This window comes from Schistocerca serialis, chromosome 5, assembly GCF_023864345.2.
Source record: "Schistocerca serialis cubense isolate TAMUIC-IGC-003099 chromosome 5, iqSchSeri2.2, whole genome shotgun sequence".
In the NCBI taxonomy this organism is placed as follows: Eukaryota; Metazoa; Arthropoda; class Insecta; order Orthoptera; family Acrididae; genus Schistocerca; species Schistocerca serialis.
Genome location: NC_064642.1, coordinates 23746836 through 23769360, shown reverse-complemented (window position 1 = coordinate 23769360; position 22525 = coordinate 23746836). Strand labels below are relative to the sequence as shown.

General features: G+C 41.0%; 1 protein-coding gene across 1 annotated transcript in view; it reads left to right on the top strand.

Annotated features, from left to right (window-relative positions):
* The window catches only part of LOC126481718 (osmotic avoidance abnormal protein 3-like), a 287181-nt gene extending 265319 nt beyond the window's left edge, over positions 1-21862 (top strand). Inside the window, exons 12-14 of the mRNA XM_050105670.1 lie at positions 7280-7380; positions 7498-7643; positions 21698-21862. Coding sequence (XP_049961627.1) covers positions 7280-7380; positions 7498-7643; positions 21698-21862 — 412 coding nt within the window. The remainder of the gene's footprint in view (positions 1-7279; positions 7381-7497; positions 7644-21697) is intronic.
* Positions 21863-22525: the final 663 nt, after the last annotated feature.

Here is a 22525-nt window from a genome sequence, read left to right as displayed (position 1 = left end):
TGACTCGCTTCCGGTCCAGCATTATGCTTCGCATTTGCATCCATGACATACAGACAGTGCTACTGGATAATAAATGGATCACACCTTCCTTCTTTACAGTGCCAAGACCCCACGCACACTCTCACATACATTTTCCATTGTCCCAGACATCTGACATTGGGAAAGTTCTACCTACTGTGTCATCCCCGGAACTTCATTCACAAGCGCAGCCATTCATCAAACCGCTGATGGCCATAATGCTGTCCACCACCATCTGAAACTATTGTGGCATAATTGGGAATGACAAGAAGATTGACACTCTTCTTAACTAACCTCGAACCATATTTGCAACTTGATTTGGATGTTCTGGCTTTTCACTAATTCAAAACTGCCAAGACACTACTGCTACAATAACTAACATTCACACATGAGCAACAGTTACATCTCATCATCAACGAGACTATTTTGGGCTACAGCATGCTGTCTTCACTCTGGTGCTGCCTGCGAGTTCTAATTGACCCAACACTCCTGCCTGATAGTGTGCTATGGCCACTTCGGCTCCCAAAACTGCCAGAGAAATCCAGACAGTGCTGCTAGCACATGAGGAGCCACTGCTGGAGTGTAAACTTTGAGTCGCTGACAGAATGCACACACTATCACAACACAGCATTCTAATCAACAATCAATAGTACCACACTGTAGTAAATGCCCAGTATGCCTGCACCAAAACTGATTTTGCAATGATCCCAGCCAAGATGTTCCATCAGTCCATGCAGCCACGAACTACCTGATGGCAGTCGGACCAACCCTGACTGGTGAGTGCCCCCTGCCCCTCCCACCCCGAGCGCCTTCCGTGGCTCCGACAGACAACACTCACCTACAGTGACAATCAAGGTTGTTGCCGCCCCCCCCCCCCCCCCCCTCAACTGGCCATTGCCCCAATGAAAGCTGCACTGATCAAGTGCATCACCTGCTTCTGTGCCCAACACACAGCAATACTACTTCTGGTTTCACATCAGATTTGGGCAGGATGCACAATGCTGCAGACAACCCTCTTGTTGTTGATGTGGTCTTCAGTCTTGAGACTGGTTTGATGCAGCTCTCCATGCTACCCTATCCTGTGCAAGCTTCTTCATCTCCCAGTACCTACTGCAGCCTACATCCTTCTGAATCTGCTTAGTGTATTCATCGCTTGGTCTCCCTCTACGATTTTTACCCTCCACACTGCCCTCCAATGCTAAACTTGTGATTCCTTGATGCCTCAGAACATATCCTACCAACCGATCCCTTATTCTTGTCAAGTTGTGCCACAAACTCCTCTTCTCCCCAATTCTATTCAATACCTCCTCATTAGTTATGTGATCTACCCATCTAATCTTCAGCACTCTTCTGTAGCACCACATTTCGAAAGCTTCTATTCTCTTCTTGTCCAAACTATTTACCGTCCATGTTTCACTTCCATACATGGCTACACTCCATACAAATACTTTCAGAAACGACTTCCTGACACTTAAATCTATACTCGATGTTAACAAATTTCTCTTCTTCAGAAACGCTTTCCTTGCCATTGACAGTCTACATTTTATATCCTCTCTACTTCGACCATCATCAGTTATTTTGCTCCCCAAATAGCAAAACTCCTTTACTACTTTAAGTGTTCCATTTCCAAATCTAATTCCCTCAGCATCACCCGACTTAATTCGACTACATTCCATTAGCCTCGTTTTGCTTTTGTTGATGTTCATCTTGTACCGTCCTTTCAAGACACTGCCCATTCCGTTCAACTGCTCTTCCATGTCCTTTGCTGTCTCTGACAGAATTACAATGCCATCGGTGAACCTCAAAGTTTTTATTTCTTCTCCGTGGATTTTAATACCAACTCCGAACTTTTCTTTTGTTTCCCTTATTGCTTGCTCAATATACAGATTGAATAACATTGGGGAGAGGCTACACCCCTGTCTCACTCCCTTCCCAACCACTGCTTCTCTTTCATACCCCTCGACTCTTATAACTGCCACCTGCTTTTTGTACAAATTGTAAATAGCCTTTCGCTCCCTGTATTTTACCCCTGCCACCTTCAGAATTTGAAAGAGAGTATTCCAATCAACACTGTCAAAAGCTTTCTCTAAGTCTACAAATGCTAGAAACGTAGGATTGCCTTTCCTTAATCTTTCTTCTAAGATAAGTCATAGGGTCAGTATTGCCTCACGTGTTCCAAGATTTCTACGGAATCCAAACTGATCTTCCCCGAGGTCGGCTTCTATCAGTTTTTCCATTCGTCTGTAAAGAATTCGCGTTAGTATTTTGCAGCTGTGACTTATTAAACTGATAGTTCAGTAATTTTTACATCTGTCAACACCTGCTTTCTTTGGGATTGGAATTATTTTATTCTTCTTGAAGTCTGAGGGTATTTCGCTTGTCTCATACATCTTGCTCACCAGATGGTAGAGTTTTGTCAGGACTGGCTCTCCCAAGGTTGTCAGTAGTTCTAATGGAATGTTGTGTACTCCGGGGGCCATGTTTCGACTCAGGTCTTTCAGTGCTCTGTCAAACTTTTCACGCAGTATCATATCTCCAATTTCATCATCATCTACATCCTCTTCCATTTCCATAATATTGTCCTCAAGTACATCGCCCTTGTATAGACCCTTTGTATACTCCTTCCACTTTTCTGCTTTCCCTTCTTTGCTTACAACTAGGTTTCCATCTGAGCTCTTGATATTCATACAAGTGGTTCTCCTTTCTCCAAAGGACTCTTTAATTTTCCTGTAGGCAGTATCTATTTTACCCCTAGTGAGATAAGCCTCTACATCCTTACATTTGTCCCCTAGCCATACCTGTTTAGCCATTTTGCACTTCCTGTCGATATCATTTTTGAGACATTTGTATTGCTTTTTGCCTGCTTCATTTACTGCATTTTTATATTTTCTCCTTTCATCAGTTAAATTCAATATTTTTTCTGTTACCCAAGGGTTTCTACTAGCCCTCGTCTCTTTACCTATTTGATCCTCTGCTGCCTTCACTATTTCATCCCTCAGAGCTACCCATCCTTCTTCTACTGTATTTCTTTCCCACATTCCTGTCAATTGTTCCCTACACCTACCTAAACTACAATGGTGATCAGACGTAGGTGCTCCAGGCCGCTCTTTGTTAACAAGGTGCCTCTGCACACCACAGAAAAACAACACTGACACAGCATTTCCATGGGTAAATGGTTCCTGACAATTCATCCATGACAGGCGCCTGCACACATATTACCTCATTGATACTGGGGCTTACGTGAGCATTCTGCCGGCTGCTCTCATGCCTGCTACTCTGTCACAATAGCTGTTGCAACTGTGAACGGCCACTGACACTGTAATGCGGTTGCTGGAAACACACACATCACGCTCGACCTCGGCACAGGTATGCAAATACCTTGGACACTCTTAGTGGCAGGGGCAGCTGAACCAGTCCTGGGAGCCAATTTCTTCTGGCAGATTTAAAAAGAGCCCCCATTAAACCACATACAGTCTGTGCCATGTGGGATGGTACAGTGGTACAGTCCACCACATTACAATCACACCAGGTCCCACTGTCCACTGCCACCCCCATCGTCTAGCTTCCAAAAAACTTAAAGTGACTAAAGCTGTGGTGGATGAACTTTTGTGAGCTTGCATAGTCAGGCCATCAGACAATGCCCGGGCATCCCCGATCAAACTAGTTCCTAAAAAGAATGGTACTTGGCACATATGTGGTGACTACCACTACCCCTACGGCCATACAATGATTGACAGCTACTCTGTTGAAAACTTGCATTATTTTTCCCATGTCTTGGCCAGGGCAAAAATTTTCAGCATTGTCAGTTGCTAAACTACAGACCTGCAAATTCTAATGGCAGCCAAATACACACAAAACAGCAATAATCATTCCGTCCGTTCAGTCTCTTATGAGTTCCTACAGATGCCTTATGGACTAAAAAATGTGGCGCACAAATGGCAAAAATTTATCGATAGCATACTGTTCAATTTGCCTTTTTGTTATGCCTGTCTAGATGACATCATATTCTTTTTGTAAATCAAAGAAGACCACGACAACCACTTGCATATTGCCTTTGATAAGCTGACCTCTCACAGGACCATAATAAACAATGAGAAATGCCAACTTCAGCACACAGTGGTCCACATTATACTGTGAACTACAAGCCATATATGAAGCAGTTTGTTGCTTTCAAGATGACATTGAGGGGAGACCCCTTACCATATATACAGACCACTGTCCACAGGAAGATGCATCTGCAAGCCATCAGCAGATTCTGTACCCAGGAGATTCTGCCATCTCGATTTAATGGCACAGTTCACTAGCAACATACGATATGTTAAATGAACCAATAATATTGTGGCAGATTATCTTTTCCGTATCACAGCTACCTCCACTCAGCTGGACTTCGATAGGATCGTAGATGCACAAGCAGCAGATGCCGATCTTCACAACTTGTCTAACAAACCATACACCAGACTCCAGTTGCAACAATGCATGCTATCTAGTGCAACCAATCAAGTTTGGTGTGATGTTTCGAATAAACGGGTATGACCAGTCATCCCAGAGCTGTATCACAGGTCAAATAATGACCTTCTCCACAACCTGCACATATAGGCATGTGCCCCACCATATGCCTCATCATGGAATCATTTGTCTGGACTACCATTAAAAAGGATTGTGGCATGTGGGCCAGGACTTGAATTCCGCACCAGCAGGCAAAAACAGGCCACCATTCACAGGCCCCCTTTGGTAAATTCCTTATTCCAAAGGGGCAGTTCCAACATGTCCACATTGACATTGTAGCACCACTTCCTGAATCGCAAGGCTACTGTTACATCCTGTCAATGATAGATCGCATGATATGATGGACGGAGGCCATGCCCATTTCTGACATATCAGCAGAGATAGTAACAAAAACTTTCGTCAACAGTTGGATTGCCAGATTAGGCTGCCCAGCCTCCTTAACATTGGTATAGGGTTGGCAGTTTGAATCCCAGCTTTTCGATGACTTATGCCACCTATGCAGATGCCAACAGTTCCACACAACCACCTATCACCCCAATCCAATGGCTTCATGGAGTGGTGTGATCAGATGACGAAAGTTGCTATCATGTGCCACTCAAGAATTGTGGGTGGTGGCGCTCCCAGCACATAAAGATGATCTGGATGCATCACTCACTGAAATATTATATGGTAAGCCCCTCACTCTACCTGCTGTATTTATAGTGCATGAAACGGTCCCCACAGACTAGGATGTACCAGACTTAGTCCTGCATCTGTGCACCATCCTTCTCTCATCACATGACAGAATGAATTTTTAAAAGCCTGGCCACATGTACTCATATGATGCTACATACAGACAGTGAAATCTGCCCAGCAGCCACCATTTGCAGGACCATACCATGTGTTGAAATGTGATACAAACACAAGTTGTTGGAAAACAAACAACAATGTCGGTGATCTGGCTTAAACCATAGGTGACTTTAGCAAACCTGTCACAACAGACACTACACACCCCACCACCATTAGGCCATTTCCAAGTGCATGTGAATCTCCACAATTTTCTGCCCAACGACGTATTTATCACGTTACACAATACCGAGCTTATGATTACCGCTACCTAAATGGACAGGCACTTGAGTGCAAGCACTATCACACACAGTTTTGTGCACACCACTCCTGTCGCACCAGAAGTTGACACAGCAGGAGTCACTTCCAATTTTCCAGCAGATGGTACACTTACCATCACTGCCCCAGCTTACACTGCCGCAGGCCCTGCAGTGCTTCCTGTGGATGCAACAACGCAAGGAAAACTGCCAACATGCCTCCTTCCTCAAGTACCACTGCCCAATTAAAGATGCCACCAATACTATGTCCTTAACTGCTAACACTGTCAGCATTGGTCACTCCACGGATGTCGTGCTTTGGGCATGCCCTGTGCCTCTTGGCACACCTTGCTGACTATGATGTGTCTTCCATCGCATCCACCATCACACTGCCACCTTTATCACTTCTGACAGACAATGCCCTGTCACATAATCTCCTTACATGCTCTGCATTACGGGTGGGGGGCTTTGTAACAGCATAACATGTCTGACTAGGTAAAAAGAGGATTGGTGCCTTGTGAGGCAGTTGGAGTTAGTATAATCTGTATGCTCATAATGATTACACAAGAAATGTACATTGTGCTTACCCATGAATAGTGAGGAAATTGTATATCTATGCTGTGCCACTATTCTGCTGTCACACCGCTGGTATCCCATTTCCCATAAGTTCCCCACTCTTGAGCAATATACAGGGTTATTACAAATGATTGAAGCGATTTCACAGCTCTACAGTAACTTTATTATTTGAGATATTTTCACAATGCTTTGCACACACATACAAAAACTCAAAAAGTTTTTTTAGGCATTCACAAATGTTCGATATGTGCCCTTTTAGTGATTTGGCAGACATCAAGCCGATAATCAAGTTCCTCCCACACTCGGCGCAGCATGTCCCCATCAATGAGTTCGAAAGCATTGTTGATGCGAGCTCGCAGTTCTGGCACGTTTCTTGGTAGAGGAGGTTTAAACACTGAATCTTTCACATCACTATGCGTGAAACTTGCCCACACGCGTTCAACCGTTTCTTCGCTCACTGCAGGCCGACCCGTTGATTTCCCCTTACAGAGGCATCCAGAAGCTTTAAACTGCGCATACCATCGCTGAATGGAGTTAGCAGTTGGTGGATCTTTGTTGAACTTTGTCCTGAAGTGTCGTTGCACTGTTATGACTGACTGATGTGAGTGCATTTCAAGCACGACATACGCTTTCTCGGCTCCTGTCGCCATTTTGTCTCACTGCGCTCTCGAGCCCTCTGGCAGCAGAAACCTGAAGTGCGGCTTCAGCCGAACAAAACTTTATGAGTTTTTCTACATATCTGTAGTGTGTCGTGACCATATGTCAATGAATGGAGCTACAGTGAATTTATGAAATCGCTTCAATCATTTGTAATAGGCCTGTACTAGGATGGGTCATACAAGTGTTCTCTATACAATACCCTTTTATTTACAAGCCATACAATAGTTTTCACAAAATTATATTATGATAAATATCTTTTGAACTTTTGAAGTTCCATTGTTGAACATTTATTCCTTTTCAATTAAGAAATGACTATTTTATTTTAATGAGTTTGTTCACTGTCATTATCTTTCTTTAATGTAAACTACACCACAGAATTTAGCAAAAAATTAAAAACATAAATTATTGAAAACAAGATACATACATTTAATTTTTAGTGATCTGGAACGAGTGAAGGGCCAAGCAGTATGGAACGAAGAGGCTGAATGCTGGATTCTTCCAGAATTTGTTTATGAACAAATGAAACTTCCTTGCATTGGTAAAGTGTTTCATTTCCAATAAATTATTTTTCTTTGATATGTTACTAGATATCATTATTTTTGTGACTAAAATCAATGTTTAGAAATGCATTACATATTTTTGTTGTATTTTTTAGATCGGAAGCCTGATTTTATGACTTCACAAGAAATGAAGAAACCTTTATCACCTGATTACTGTGAAAGTCTGAGACAGAGCTCATTTTCTTCTCGTCTTAGTTCACCAAGAAGTAGTAATGATGAAGAAGATAGTATACTGCTTAAGGTACCTGTTGCTTTTAATCACGTGAACTGTTAGATGCGAAAAGATTTTGTATTCAAACTCAATCAATAGAATTATTTTAAGTGGGTGAGTAGATTCTACATGGGAAGACACTTTAAGAGTACTAATATCACAGTTGTCTGTGCCTTCATCAACTCAGTATACAGTTTTGCAACCCAGGGAAGAAACTACGTACAGATTTAAGAGGAGTCTCACCTTGCGCCACATCTTTAGTAGCCAACCCTACCATGAGATCCTGAATCTTGCTTTCCTGCCTGCTGAGTCATCAAACCTATAATGTGTGACATGATCCCATCATAAATATTAGCCTTAAGTACTGCTGCTAGTTGCAAATGTGGTAAATAGAATTGACCCTTAACATAATGTTTTTTCTTGTATAATTCTTTGATTTCATGATGCAAACACAAAACTTCAAACTCTTAGCATAAAATGGCTGCTGTTTCATGGGATAATGTTTATGTACTTGCAGATGACCTTAAATTGCAAATATTTCTTACTAAATTTTCCATAGGGCAGCAAGTAGGCATGACATAGATTCTGATAAGTAAAATAGGTCGCAACATGCTAGCTAGGTATCAAACAGCATAAATTATTATTCATGGGAAACATGTTCATGGTAAACAAATCCACCACAGTTACAAATAGTTTTATTGAGTGAAGTCTTAAATGACAGAAGTCACCACACAGTACCATGGTTTCAGGGTCTTAGCCCCATCATCAGGTGCATCAGAAATGTAACGTAAAAGAACAGTTGTAACCTACTCCATTAAACAACTAAGAAATTTATAATATTCATTTTTGTGTGCAATCACACTGAACAGTGCAGGTGGTTGATCTCTTGGAAGGAGGGAATCTTTGGCAAATGAGCAGGCATGCACCTTCACATGACTATAAATCACATTGCATTGGGGAAGTATATTGCAACATGTACACTTGCACCGATGACCATCCATTAGTAGTAAACCATGTTGGTAGACATGGTACCACAACCACCTTACCAACCTTGTGGCCAGCATGGGAGCATGCTCCAGAGCATGTATTGCCACCTGTGATAGTTACATACCTTACTAAGAACTACATCCTGTTCTTTTTCCAGGAGAACCCCATAAAATGTGATGGATTCAGTGTTATTACTATCTATGAATAAAAGTGCTGTAGCTGTTTGTCTTGCTGTGTAGTTCTTTCCATTACATTCTGCACTATAGTGCAGTAGTTCTCTCTATGTATGGTCCAAGTTTGACTGAGCTGTGATACTTGGCACACCAGTTTAGTTTCCAAAATCACAGTATGTTCAGCACTAGTCTCTATATGGGCAAACAAACTACAGAATCTTCAGTCCATTTTCTAAAAGCTTACAAGTGGTCTCCAGATGAAAATCTGTTCTCAGTAATCACTCGTTTCACACTGTATAAAAAGTCGACATTGAGGTAATATCTATGTGTTAGGAGTCTGTGTACCATTCTTAACTTGCTAATATATCTGTAAATGTCCACAAACAGAAGTTATGTGGGCAACATCTATGTGAATATTTGGGAAAGCATGGCTGGGCAGGATCTTGCTAAAGTGTGTCCTGAGTTTGTACTCATTTAGTAACTGAGTGACACCATGTAGAGAAGTCTAGTGCTGCCACTCATACTCCCAGTGTATCCATATGATTCTATAAAGAGATTAGTTTCCACCAGTTACTTGTGGTGCAGTTCATGATTTCTCATCTCAACTAATGCGTAAATGTTCGAAATCAGATTGACAATGTAAATATTTGCCACATTGAGTTGTGATTTCAAAGATGTAATACAGAACTGTTTACATAAACTGCAGCCACAGTTGTCTTGTGTTTGTTGTATAGAAAATTGACTGTGACTGTGAATATCCTATCAATACCAAACTGATGGATGATGGGACGCAGGGGCCTGTTTGTGCAGCTCATTTAATCTGAAAACTGGAACTGGTCATCATTGATTTAATAGATACAAAATGTGGAACAATCAAAGTGATATAAAGTTGAGTAGTGAAAATTATTGTAACAAATGCTGAGAAATAATTTTTATAGTCATTTTACGCAGAACTTCTCTCGAGACTCAGAAGACAGTATGAAAGGTTTTGCAGATAGGAACCCATGTTGTTGTTGTTGTTGTTGTTGTCTTCAGTCCTGAGACTGGTTTGATGCAGCTCTCCATGCTACTCTATCCTGTGCAAGCTTCTTCATCTCCCAGTACTTACTGCAACCTACAGCCTTCTGAATCTGCTTAGTGTATTCATCTCTTGGTCTCCCTCTACGATTTTTACCCTCCACACTGCCCTCCAATGCTAAACTTGTGATCCCTTGATGCCTCAGAGCATGTCCTACCAGCCGGTCCGTTCTTCTTGTCAAGTTGTGCCACAAACTCCTCTTCTCCTCAATTCTATTCAATACCTCCTCGTTAGTTATGTGATCTACCCATCTAATCTTCAGCACTCTTCTGTAGCACCACATTTCGAAAGCTTCTATTCTCTTCTTGTCCAAACTATTTATTGTCCATGTTTCACTTCCATACATGGCTACACTCCACACAAATACTTTCATAAATGACTTCCTGACACTTAAATCTATACTCGATGTTAACAAATCTCTCTTCTTCAGAAACGCTTTCCTTGCCATTGTCAGTCTACATTTTATATCCTGTCTACTTTGACAACCATCAGTTATTTTGCTCCCCAAATAGCAAAACTCCTTTACTACTTTAAGTGTCTCATTTCTTAATCTAATTCCCCCAGCATCACCCGACTTAATTCGACTACATTCCATTATTCTCGTTTTGCTTTTGTTGATGTTCATCTTGTACTGTCCTTTCAAGACACTGTCCATTCCGTTCAACTGCTCTTCCAAGTCCTTTGCAGTCTCTGACAGAATTACAATGTCATCGGCAAACCTCAACATTTTTATTTCTTCCCCATGGACTTTAATACCTACTCTGAATTTTTCTTTTGTTTCCTTTACTGCTTGCTGAATATACAGATTGAATAACATTGGGGACAGGTTACAACCCTGTCTCACTCCCTTCCCAACCGCTGGTTCCCTTTCATGCCCCTCAACTCTTATAACTGCCACCCTTGTAAGGTGCCAAATAGAAAGTTTTGTAATTCATTCTTACACTGCACTACATTGTCTATGTAACATTTAATGTGCTCTTATATGTTGATAAATACATGTTTAGCAATTTATCTGACTCCTTTGTTTACTAGTATCAACACTTGAGGTCTTTGTAAAAGTTGTTTTTCAAAAATGTTCAAATGTGTGTGAATTCCTAAGGGACCAAACTGCTTAGGTCATCAGTCCCTATACTTACACAGTACTTAATCTAACTTATGCTAAGAGCAACACACACACCCATACCCGAGAGAGGACTCAAACCTCTGGCGGGAGGGGCCGCACAATCCATGACATGGCGCCTCAAACCGCTCAGTCACTCTAAGCGGCAAGTTGTTTTTGAGCCTAGTGTTATATTCATGGTATTCACATTATTTTATGAAAAGAGTACTGTTGGTAATGTCAGAAAACATTAATAAATATTTGCACTGAGAAGTAATTGTCAAAATACACAGTTTCTTTAAAGTTCTCTGTAAGGCTATAGGAATGTTCCTTACTCTACTCAATTGAGTAACATGTGAAGTTACGAACATGAAAGGTCAGGTCCACACATGGCTGGGGTAACAAAAATTGTGACGTTCGCCTGCTTTATTTCTTTGTTGGTAGTCCTCGGTGTCGATGTACTGCATTGTTATACTGGCTGAAAAATGGGTGGGGGGGGAGGGGGGGGTGGAAGTCCACTGACTACTGCCACTGTTCACAACCCCCCCCCCCCCAATATTACACAGTTATATGGCCAGTTTACTATTGGTTAACTTTTGATAAGCCTCATTAATAGTTTCCAGGCAAACATCAGCATACTGCTACAATAGTTTGCTGTTGAACATCTGTGAGCAGTAAATACCTAACCACACAGTTCTCTATTTCTCAAACAAACTGAACAGACACTGTCATTGTTTTAACACATGGTCTATTGGTGTTACACTAATTCCACTCTTCAGTTGACACAGTACTCTAACTGATACAGACTTCACGTCTGAAAATCAGCCATGGACTGACTGATCTTGGGCCTTTAGATAGCCTCACAATAATAAGCACTGAAACTACACATTGTTCGATGTATAAGTTACAGAAATTACAATTAAAACATAACTCATTCAATTAACTGAATATTTAGAAAAATTTCTCCTTTTAAACAGTTACTTCTACCACAAACACTAGGCCAAATTACTTGTTTAAATAATGAAATTAACAGATATAGTTATACAAACAATACTTTTGACAAACCTGGTAATTAATTGGAATTAATGAAGGGCTGGCTTTGCTAACATGTTTTCGAATGGAGCCAAATAAATACTTAAAGAATCTTAGTAGTTCTTCTTCCAAATGTTTATAATTATTATTGAATTCATATTTGTGTGTAAGTCAATAATAGCATTTAAGTCACGAAACAATTACTGATTTCACCCCATAACAAAAGATATTAACTAGGAATAGTCAAAATAAACTAGGAAATTGATTACATATACAAAACTAAGCACAAAATTGGATCTTAGATTTCTTAAGACTGAGGGCCAGCCTTTCTCTTCTATGGAAATGTAGCTTATACTCACATATGTCAATGGTAATTAGGCAAAATGAAAATAAAATGAATTTAAGGAGGCAGATGACAAAACAAGAGAGGAAGTAAAGAGATCCCAGCTTGCTTCATCACAAAATGGCCTCAGGTTCAAAATGTAAATCAGTCACTCACTCAAGATGCGAATGCACTAGCCAGGCATGGCAATTAGAAACAGTGGAGTAGGAGAAATAGTTGCCTTTTCCCAGTGTTCACCACACTACATCCACACTTACAATATCCATACTAAGGCACACAAAGTGAGATTTATAGTCTGCACAAGAGTGCGACATAAAAACACAATATCCCCGGCGATTGCATTTCAGGTGTAAAGACATCATAGTGCAGACACCTTGCAGCATAGCAAAAGCACCAGCATCATTGCAACGTGGCCAGTTTCTCACAGCACAGGTATGGAGCAGCAACCAAAGTTGATGCTACAAGGGATGGACCATGACTGGTCGGTGGAAGCCGTGCTAGGGGCAGCTATTGTTCCACATTGGTAGTCAGCAACCACAGTGGTGAAGTGTCCTGACTTGTGGCAAGATCAACAGCTGTGAATTGAAGTGCTGCATGAGGGGTGACACTGCCTTAGCAGATGGCTGGAGTGGGTTGTGAGTGTATGGAACTGGCGAGACAGCTGTGCCACAGGATGTTCTTGAACTAACACCACATATAATTGTTACAACATAACTCTACATTCTGTAACTTGAATTTCCCTAGAAAATGATTCCATAACTCAATGGTGAATATGCAGAATAAACTAGTTTCTTCTTTTGTTACATCACCTATAGCAGTAGCCACACATATTGCAAATGTAGCTGAACCAAAGCTCTTCTCTAATTCTAGGCAGTGGGTTTTTCACTTGAAGCTGTGATCTATCTGTAGTCTCAAACATTTAACACTTTGTATTTCATGTATTTCATTGCTTGAAAAACTTACTTTTATAGTTTGTGGAGTTCTGTGAGAAGTACTGAACAGTACGTACTGAGTCATGAAAAAATTCAATAATAATCCATCTGCCTTGAACCATCTGATGTTTTAGAATTTTTCATTGGCTGTCTTTCCTGCAAGGAGACTTATATTGTTGTTCTACTCCTATATTTGTATATCATCTGTAAAAAATATAAAATTTGCGTCTTAATGAAACTGCAAGTGGACAACCATGTGTGTTTACCTGAAATAACAGAGACCCCTTGTGGTACATTATGTCTGATTGCTTCACATTCTCAGTGCCTAATGATATGGAGTTGATGTGGAACCAATACACACTGCTTTCTGTCATTCAGAGAAAACAGAAACCATGAACCTGCTGTGCCTACTATTCCATAATCTTTTTACTTTTGCATTAGGGTATCATGGTTCACACAGTAAAAACCCTTATAGAATCAGAATGTTCGGTTGCCCATGTAACATCAGTCTGGATTTTGTATGAACTGATTATGTATACCTGAGTATGCAGCTATAAGGTGCACAAGCAGTTGTTTCAGTAATGGATCATTTAACAGCTGCTGTGCTTCTTCTTTTATCAATATTGATTTCAAAGACTTTGCTTAGCAACTGTAGGCTAAATTGTTAAGGAAGTGTTCAAACTTAAATTATCTGCCCCTGACAGGGAAATTTCTGGAATTTTAAGGCTATCTTTGATCAGTTCATTGTCCACATTTAAAGAAATGTGTCCATTTTCTTGATTTATTTATTTTGTCTCATTTTACTATGATCAAAAAAAAAAAAAAAAAAAAAAAAAAAAAAAAAGAAGAAGAAGAAGTCTCTGAGCACTATGGGACTTACCTTCTGAGGTCATCAGACCCCTAGAACTTAGAACTACTTAAACCTAACTAACCTAAGAACATCACACACAGCCATGCCCGAGGCAGGATTCGAACCTGCGACCGTAGCGGTCGAGCAGTTCCAAACTGTAGCACCTAGAACTGCTTGGCCACACTGGCTGGCTTACTATGTTCCAAATAGTTATTATCTTGCTGCTGGAGAGACTTATTTTTTCATTGACGGTGCATACATTTTGATACTCTTGCTGACTTTGATTAGAATTTTATAGTTCAGTTTGTAATATGACTTAACCTTGTCATCCCGTCTCTTTTGGTGTCAAGGTGTCAAGTAGAGTCTTCTCTTAGTTTTGCATAATATTCTGATCCTGCTTGTTATCCAGGGTTAAGGGGCATTAAATATACTTCCACCCATTGTTTTCCTACGAAAATGGCTTTCAAAGTAGTCTAAGAGTATCCTATAGAATAAATTACATTCTTTATTTATAATGTGTTGTGCAAATCTTTCCACACTGTATTTCAGAAATTTTTCTGGAATTCCTCTATACCTTTCTCATTTATTATGCGTATACTTTTTCCAGTTATTTTTATTTATGTCATGCTCTCTGGTACTGAACATCAGTAGTTGACTGTTGAGGCCTGAGAGACCATTAATGTGGGAGTCACACTATGACTTTTCAATCTCATTCCATCTGCGAATGTGTTGCCAATGTAGCAGTGTTGCTGGTTCTCATTATCCTTGTCACAAATTGTATGAGGAGAGTTAAATTATATGAAATGACCAGTGATTCGAGTATTACTCTAGAATAGGTACGCTCTAAAAATTTAAATTAAATACTTCACTCAACATTATCTAATTCTGCTTGGAAGTCAAGAAACTTAATAATGCATCATTTTATTTCATAAATAATTCAAAATTACTATAGTGTATATTCTAACTATTATTTCTGACTTTTGCTGAAAAACTACTTGTGCATGTCAACCTTACAAATGATGATTACTGAAAAATTTATGTATAACAATGTTTTAATATTTATGTCTCTTCCCAAGGTAAGCAGCAGCTTTTCCTTTTTCTGTACCTGACCTGCAGTACCTGGATGTTAAGTTACATCCCTCCATTTTCAGCATTCCTACATATGTTGTCAAAATGTTGTTGAGAAACAGATATTATGAAGGGTGTTCAACAGAAAAGGTATGAAACAACACTGTGGGTATAACTGAAGCCTTTATTCAAAAGTAATCACCAGAGGCCTCAGTTTAACTATCCCATTGTGTCATGTGCCAAAGGATTTCCTGTTCCGAGAATTACATTTGCTGTAACAGGAGCCAGCCCTCCACTGTATCCTCCAGTTCATCATCCAAGCTGAAGCCCTTCCCTTTGAGTCATTTTTTTCATAGGCTAAAGACACACAAATCACAGGGTGAATCCCGGCTGAAGGGTAGATGCACAAGCTGCTTGCACTTGAACTTGGTCATTACACTTTGTGTGAGCTTGCAGATATGTGGATGTGTATTATCTTGGAGCAGAATTTCTAAATCCATGGACATCACACTTGTTTGTTCATGATGGACTCTGTATGGGCTGCAGAGTGTCTTTTCTGGTGCTCGTGGAATTCAATGAGTTCAGATCTCAGATGTTGAAAAAGGTGGTGGGCATCAAATTGCCTACTGAGAGCACAACTTTCAATTTTTTAGGGAGAGGTGTGGATGCATGCTTCCATTACATGCTGTCCTGCTTTGTCTCTGGCTCAAAGTGCTGGCACCAGCTCTCATCACCAAGGATGATCTGATCCTCGAAAGTTGGATCTTCATGATATCAGAAAGAAGTGTTCGATGCTAGGACCATACACATTTCCTTTTGCAGTTTGCTGAGATTCTTTCCAACCTGTTGTGCACAAATGGCCACACTGTTCCCACACTGCCTCCTGCCAACACTGCCAACATCTGCAATGTGACACACCGATCACATCTATCAACTCGCTCATCTTGTCAATGAGTTTGGCAGCCAGAGACAGTGGTTGTGTGTGTGAGAGTTGTCACTGCACGAATGTGTGTGTATTTTGTCTAATTCAGAAGGAGGCCTTTCTTGTGATAGCTTACTTGTTTAGCAGTCTTTTTGTTGTGCCTGCCTGTGACTCAGTGTCTCCACTATATGGTGAGCAGTACTCTATCTTTTTCATAATATTTTTATTATTATTGTTATTATTCCATCCCGGATTTTCCATTGTTTCATTCAGCATTAAAAGAAGTAATACAATTGAATATTTTGTGCCTAAAATATGTGATAGTAAATAGGATACTGCATATTATGTCAAAGTATTAGAGAGTTAATAATAAAATCAAGAATGTCTGACTTCTTTAAATGAATTGTAGCCTGCAAATGATGTAGACGTATAGGGAGCATTCAAATGGAAAGGCACAAAACATCATAACAACCAAACTAATTTAAATTTGCGTATGCCACTTTGAGATAACTTAGTGAAACATCTAGGGATGCGAATGTAATGTCCGGTGTGGTGATGTGCATGGGTGAGCTCGAGACATGGGAGAGAAACAGGTAGCTGTGTGTTCTGCCCATTTAACATAGCAGTGTGTATGAGGAGATCATGGTGTTTGCATCTGAATGTGGAATGTGTTAAACCAGGCAATATTCATTGCCGGATCGTGGCTGTATATGGATGAGACTGTGTGTCTGACAAGCCAATGAGGAAGTGGAGTGCATCTTCATGAAGGGTGGGAATATCAGAGTGACAACCCAAGACCAGGCCAGGTAAACATGGTAATCACAGCTGAACTTATTGAAAAGGCGACTGACCTGGTGAGAAGTGATTGGTGTGTGACAATGCAAATGCTTGCAGTGATGGTGCGGGCCAGAGTTGGAACAGTCTGGACAACTGTGCACAACAGATTGGGTTACGAAAGGTGTGCATCAAGTGAGTTCTGTAGAAGCTCAGTGAATCACAACAGGAACTATGTATGGGATAGCTTTGCAACACCTGTTCTGATATCATGAAGATCCTGCTTTCCTGTATCAGATCATCACCGGTGATGAGAGCTCGTGCCATCACAGCGACCCAGAGACGAAGTGGGACAGTGTGCAATGGAAGCATGTATCCTTGCCTCCTCCAAAAACATTGAAAGCTGTGCCCTCAGCAGGAAAGGTGATGCACAACATCTTTTTCAGCATCCAAGATCCGATGCTCATTGAGTCCCTCAAGCATGAAAAGCCATTACCACTGACATGTACTGTGTGACACCCCTTAGCCTATGCAAGCCAATTAAGAGCAAATGACCTGGGGTGCTCATGGAGGGTCATTCTGCTCCATGATAGTGCATGTCCACACATCTCCAAGCTCACAAAAAGTGTAATGGCCAAGTTCAAGTGAGAGCAGCTTAAGATTCTGCCCTATGGTCTGGACATGTCATCCAGTGATTTCCATATGATTGGTCCACTAAAAATTCATCTCAAAGGGAAGGGCTTCAGCTTGGATGATTAACTGAAGAACATAATGGAAGACTGGCTCTTGTCACAGCCACAGGAATTCTGAGAAAACGGAATCCAGCTTGTAAAACTATAGGATAGTTGTACTGAGGCCTCTGGTGATTATTTTTCAGCTATATCCACAGTTTTGCTATAACCTTTTCTTTGCAACAGCCCTCATAATATGTTTTGCGCAACAGCATTTGACAAGCAGATATGAGGATGCGGAAAATGGAGGGATGTAACTCAGCATCCAGTTACTGCCAGCCTGGTATGGGTAAAGGAAGGAACTGTTGCCTACTTTGGGGAGAGAGATAAATATTAAAACATTGATACACATAAATTCTGCAGTGATCAGTTTTATGAAGGTTGTCATGCACAAATAGATTTTAAAAGAAAGTCATGAATAATGGTCACAATATTAACTAAAGTAATTTTGAATTATTTATGAAACAAAAGCTGCATTATTAAGTTTCTTGACTGCCAAGCAGAATGAGATCATGTTGAGTATAGATTTTAATTTAAATTTTTAGAGCATACCTGTCCTAGAGCAATACTCAAATCACTGGCCATTTCATATAATTTAAATCTCCTTGTTCAATTTGTGACAAGGATAATGAGAACCACCAACACTGATACATTGACAACACTTTCATACACTCCTGGAAATTGAAATAAGAACACCGTGAATTCATTGTCCCAGGAAGGGGAAACTTTATTGACACATTCCTGGGGTCAGATACATCACATGATCACACTGACAGAACCACAGGCACATAGACACAGGCAACAGAGCATGCACAATGTCGGCACTAGTACAGTGTATATCCACCTTTCGCAGCAATGCAGGCTGCTATTCTCCCATGGAGACGATCGTAGAGATGCTGGATGTAGTCCTGTGGAACGGCTTGCCATGCATTTCCACCTGGCGCCTCAGCTGGACCAGCATTCGTGCTGGACGTGCAGACCGCGTGAGACGACGCTTCATCCAGTCCCAAACATTCTCAATGGGGGACAGATCCGGAGATCTTGCTGGCCAGGGTAGTTGACTTACACCTTCTAGAGCACGTTGGGTGGCACGGGATACATGCGGACGTGCATTGTCCTGTTGGAACAGCAAGTTCCCTTGCCGGTGTAGGAATGGTAGAACGATGGGTTTGATGACGGTTTGGATGTACCGTGCACTATTCAGTGTCCTCTCGACGATCACCAGTGGTGTACGGCCAGTGTAGGAGATCGCTCCCCACACCATGATGCCGGGTGTTGGCCCTGTGTGCCTCGGTCATATGCAGTCCTGATTGTGGCGCTCACCTGCACGGCGCCAAACACGCATACGACCATCATTGGCACCAAGGCAGAAGCGACTCTCATCGCTGAAGACGACACGTCTCCATTCGTCCCTCCATTCACGCCTGTCGCGACACCACTGGAGGCGGGCTGCACGATGTTGGGGCGTGAGCGGAAGACGGCCTAACGGTGTGCGGGACCGTAGCCCAGCTTCATGGAGACGGTTGCGAATGGTCCTCGCCGATACCCCAGGAGCAGCAGTGTCCCTAATTTGCTGGGAAGTGGCGGTGCAGTCCCCTACGGCACTGCGTAGGATCCTACGGTCTTGGAGTGCATCCGTGCGTCGCTGCGGTCCGGTCCCAGGTCGACGGGCACGTGCACCTTCCGCCGACCACTGGCGACAACATCGATGTACTGTGGAGACCTCACGCCCCACGTGTTGAGCAATTCGGCGGTACGTCCACCCGGCCTCCCGCATGCCCACTATACGCCCTCGCTCAAAGTCCGTCAACTGCACATACGGTTCACGTCTACGCTGTCGCGGCATGCTACCAGTGTTAAAGACTGCGATGGAGCTCCGTATGCCACGGCACACTGGCTGACACTGACGGCGGCGGTGCACAAATGCTGCACAGCTAGCGCCATTCGACGGCCAACACCGCGGTTCCTGGTGTGTCCGCTGTGCTGTGCGTGTGATCATTGCTTGTACAGCCCTCTCGCGGTGTCCGGAGCAAGTATGGTGGGTCTGACACACCGGTGTCAATGTGTTCTTTTTTCCATTTCCAGGAGTGTAGATGAAATGAGATTGAAAAGTCAAAGTGTGACACCCACATTAATGCCCTCTCAGGCCTCAACAGTCAACTACTGATGTTCAGTATCAAAGAGCATGACATAAATAAAAGAAGCTGGAAAAAGTATATGTGTAATAAATGAGATACGTATAGAGGAATTCTAGAAGAATTTGTGAAATGCAGTGTGGAAAAATTTGCACAACACATTATAAATAAAGTTATAATGTGCACTAGAGCTTAGTCTTAAACTACTTTGAAAGCTGTTTTCATAAGAAAATAATTGGTGGAAGTGTATTAAATGCACCTATACCCTGGATAACAAGAGGGATCAGAATACTATGCAAAGCTAAGAGAATACTCTACTTGACACAAAAAGAGACAGGTGATGACAAGGTTAAATCATATTATAAACTGTACTGTAAAATTCTAAAGAAAGTCAGCAAGAGTATTAAAATGTATGCATTTTCAATGAAAAAAATAAACCACTCCAGTGACAAGACAATAACTATTTTCAACATAGTAAAATGAGACAAAATAGATAAATCAAGAAAATGAACACATTTCTTTAAAGGTAAATAATGAACTGATCAAAGATAGCCTTAAAATTACAGGAACTCTCTTTGCCTGTCAGGGGTAGATAATTTAAGTTTGAACACTTACTTAGCAGCTGGTCTGTAGTTGTTAAGAAAAGCTTTTAAAATAATCTTGATAAATGAAGTAGCACAACAGCTGTTAAATGATCCATTATTGAAGCAACTGCTTTTGCAGCTTATAGCTGCATACTCAGGTACACATAATAAGGTCAAAAAAAAAAAGTTCTGATTCTCAGTCTTGCTTCTCTATGAATTGATTATTTACACCTGAGGATGTAACTGCAAGCTGTGAAACCAGTTGTTTCAATAAAGGATCATTTAACAACTGTTCTGGTTCTTCATTTATCAAGAAGTATTTCCACAGTCATGGCTCACCAGACTATAAAATGTCTTGCCTTCAAAACAAGTTTGACTAGTTTCATTCATCATTTCCAAGTTTTGATCAACTACATCACAATGCATATATTCATTAATGTCCTTTGACATTACCAACATTACTCTTTTCATAAAATATTGTGAATAGCATGATTATAGCACTGGGCTCAAAAACAATTTTTACGGCGATCTCATGATCTGACATTGTACATAAAGGAGTCAGATGCATTGGGAGACACCTATTCAGCAACCTACAGGAGCACATTAAATTTTAGGTAGACAATGTAGTGGAGTAAAAGAGTGAAGTAAAGAACTTTCTATTTTGCAACTTACTAGAGTACCTCCCTGCAAACCTGAGGGCATGTCCTCCTTGATACCCATCCCCCATCAAAAGTAATGGTGCTAGTGTCCAGCTCCACTTAAAAATAGAAAGAACTCCTTGAGGCTCTCTAGTCTATTTGTTGTCTACAGGTTTGTATTTTCTATAATTTATATTGTTGCTGCATTCTAATGTAAAATTATGTTAGCTCTAAGAGATTTTTCTTATGATGCATGTCTTTTGATCATACCTATATTATAGGGACCTTTTTCTTTTCCACTTGACGTGTTTACTAAGAAAACAGCTGTTAGATGTGGAATCCCTATAACTTTTTGTGGACCTACATAACGAACTGTGCTGAAAAACTTCCATTAGTACCAAGTAATTGAGTTTAAGATTAAGTCTAAGTAACATGTACTTTCATTTGTAAAACCAATAATTATGTAAGCACACTTAGCATAATGTGGCCTAAACATTAGGAAAAATTCCTCTTCTATAATAAAGTCTTGTTCAACATTAAATCCTAGTCTAATAATTACAGGAATTAATATGCATTATGCAGTGACCCAAATTCCCCTTACCACTATTCTTTTCCTCCAGCGATAAACAAATAACTGTAAAGATAATTTCATTGTCTCAGGTAAGTATATAAGAGTAAGTAAAGGAAATTGTAAAATCTTAACCATTATTGAACTTAATAAATATGCATCTAATTCAGATACTGGTTTTTGAGAGGCCCATTGCATCAGACATGCCTTATGGAGTCCTCAGTATTAAACAACAAAGCCCCCACCAGGAACTGGGCACCAGACACATAAAATTGAGTCTGACTCTTTCATCAAACAGTACACTTGTTGCTACTAAGTACCAAGCATCTACATAAAGTAGCATGTTAAAATTATGCAGCATACACGACTAATAAACCTTACATCTTCTACAGGTAATAGACTTGATAACAGTTTTATCCACCTACAAACTTTGCCAAAGTGATCCCATTCCAGAAGTCCAACACAAACTCCAATCCCTGCCTAAAGCCATAGGCCCTTCCCAGAACATCTCCCCTGAATCCGTTTCTCTCCCCACTCCTATGACACCTTGCACACCCACCTTCTGCATGCTCCCCAAAATCCACAAACCCAACAATCCTGGATGCCCCATTGTGGCTGTTTATTGTGTTCCCACTGAAATAATTTCGGCACTCATTGACCAACACCTCTAACCAATTGCCCGTAATCTAGCCTCCCATGTCAAAGACACAAACCACTTCCTCCTCCAACTCTCCACCATCCCTATCCTTTTACCTCCTGGATCCCTACTCGTCACTGCTGATGTCACCTCCCTGTAAGCCAACATCGCTCATGTTCATGGTCTTACCACTATTGAACACTACCTTTCCCAATGTCCTTCAGATTCCAAACCCCCAACCTAATTTCTCATACACGCCACTAACTTTATGCTAACCCATAACTACTTCTCATTTGAAGGGAACGTATATAAACACATCCACAGCACAATTGTGGGCATGCCCATCCTTCCTATGCTGACC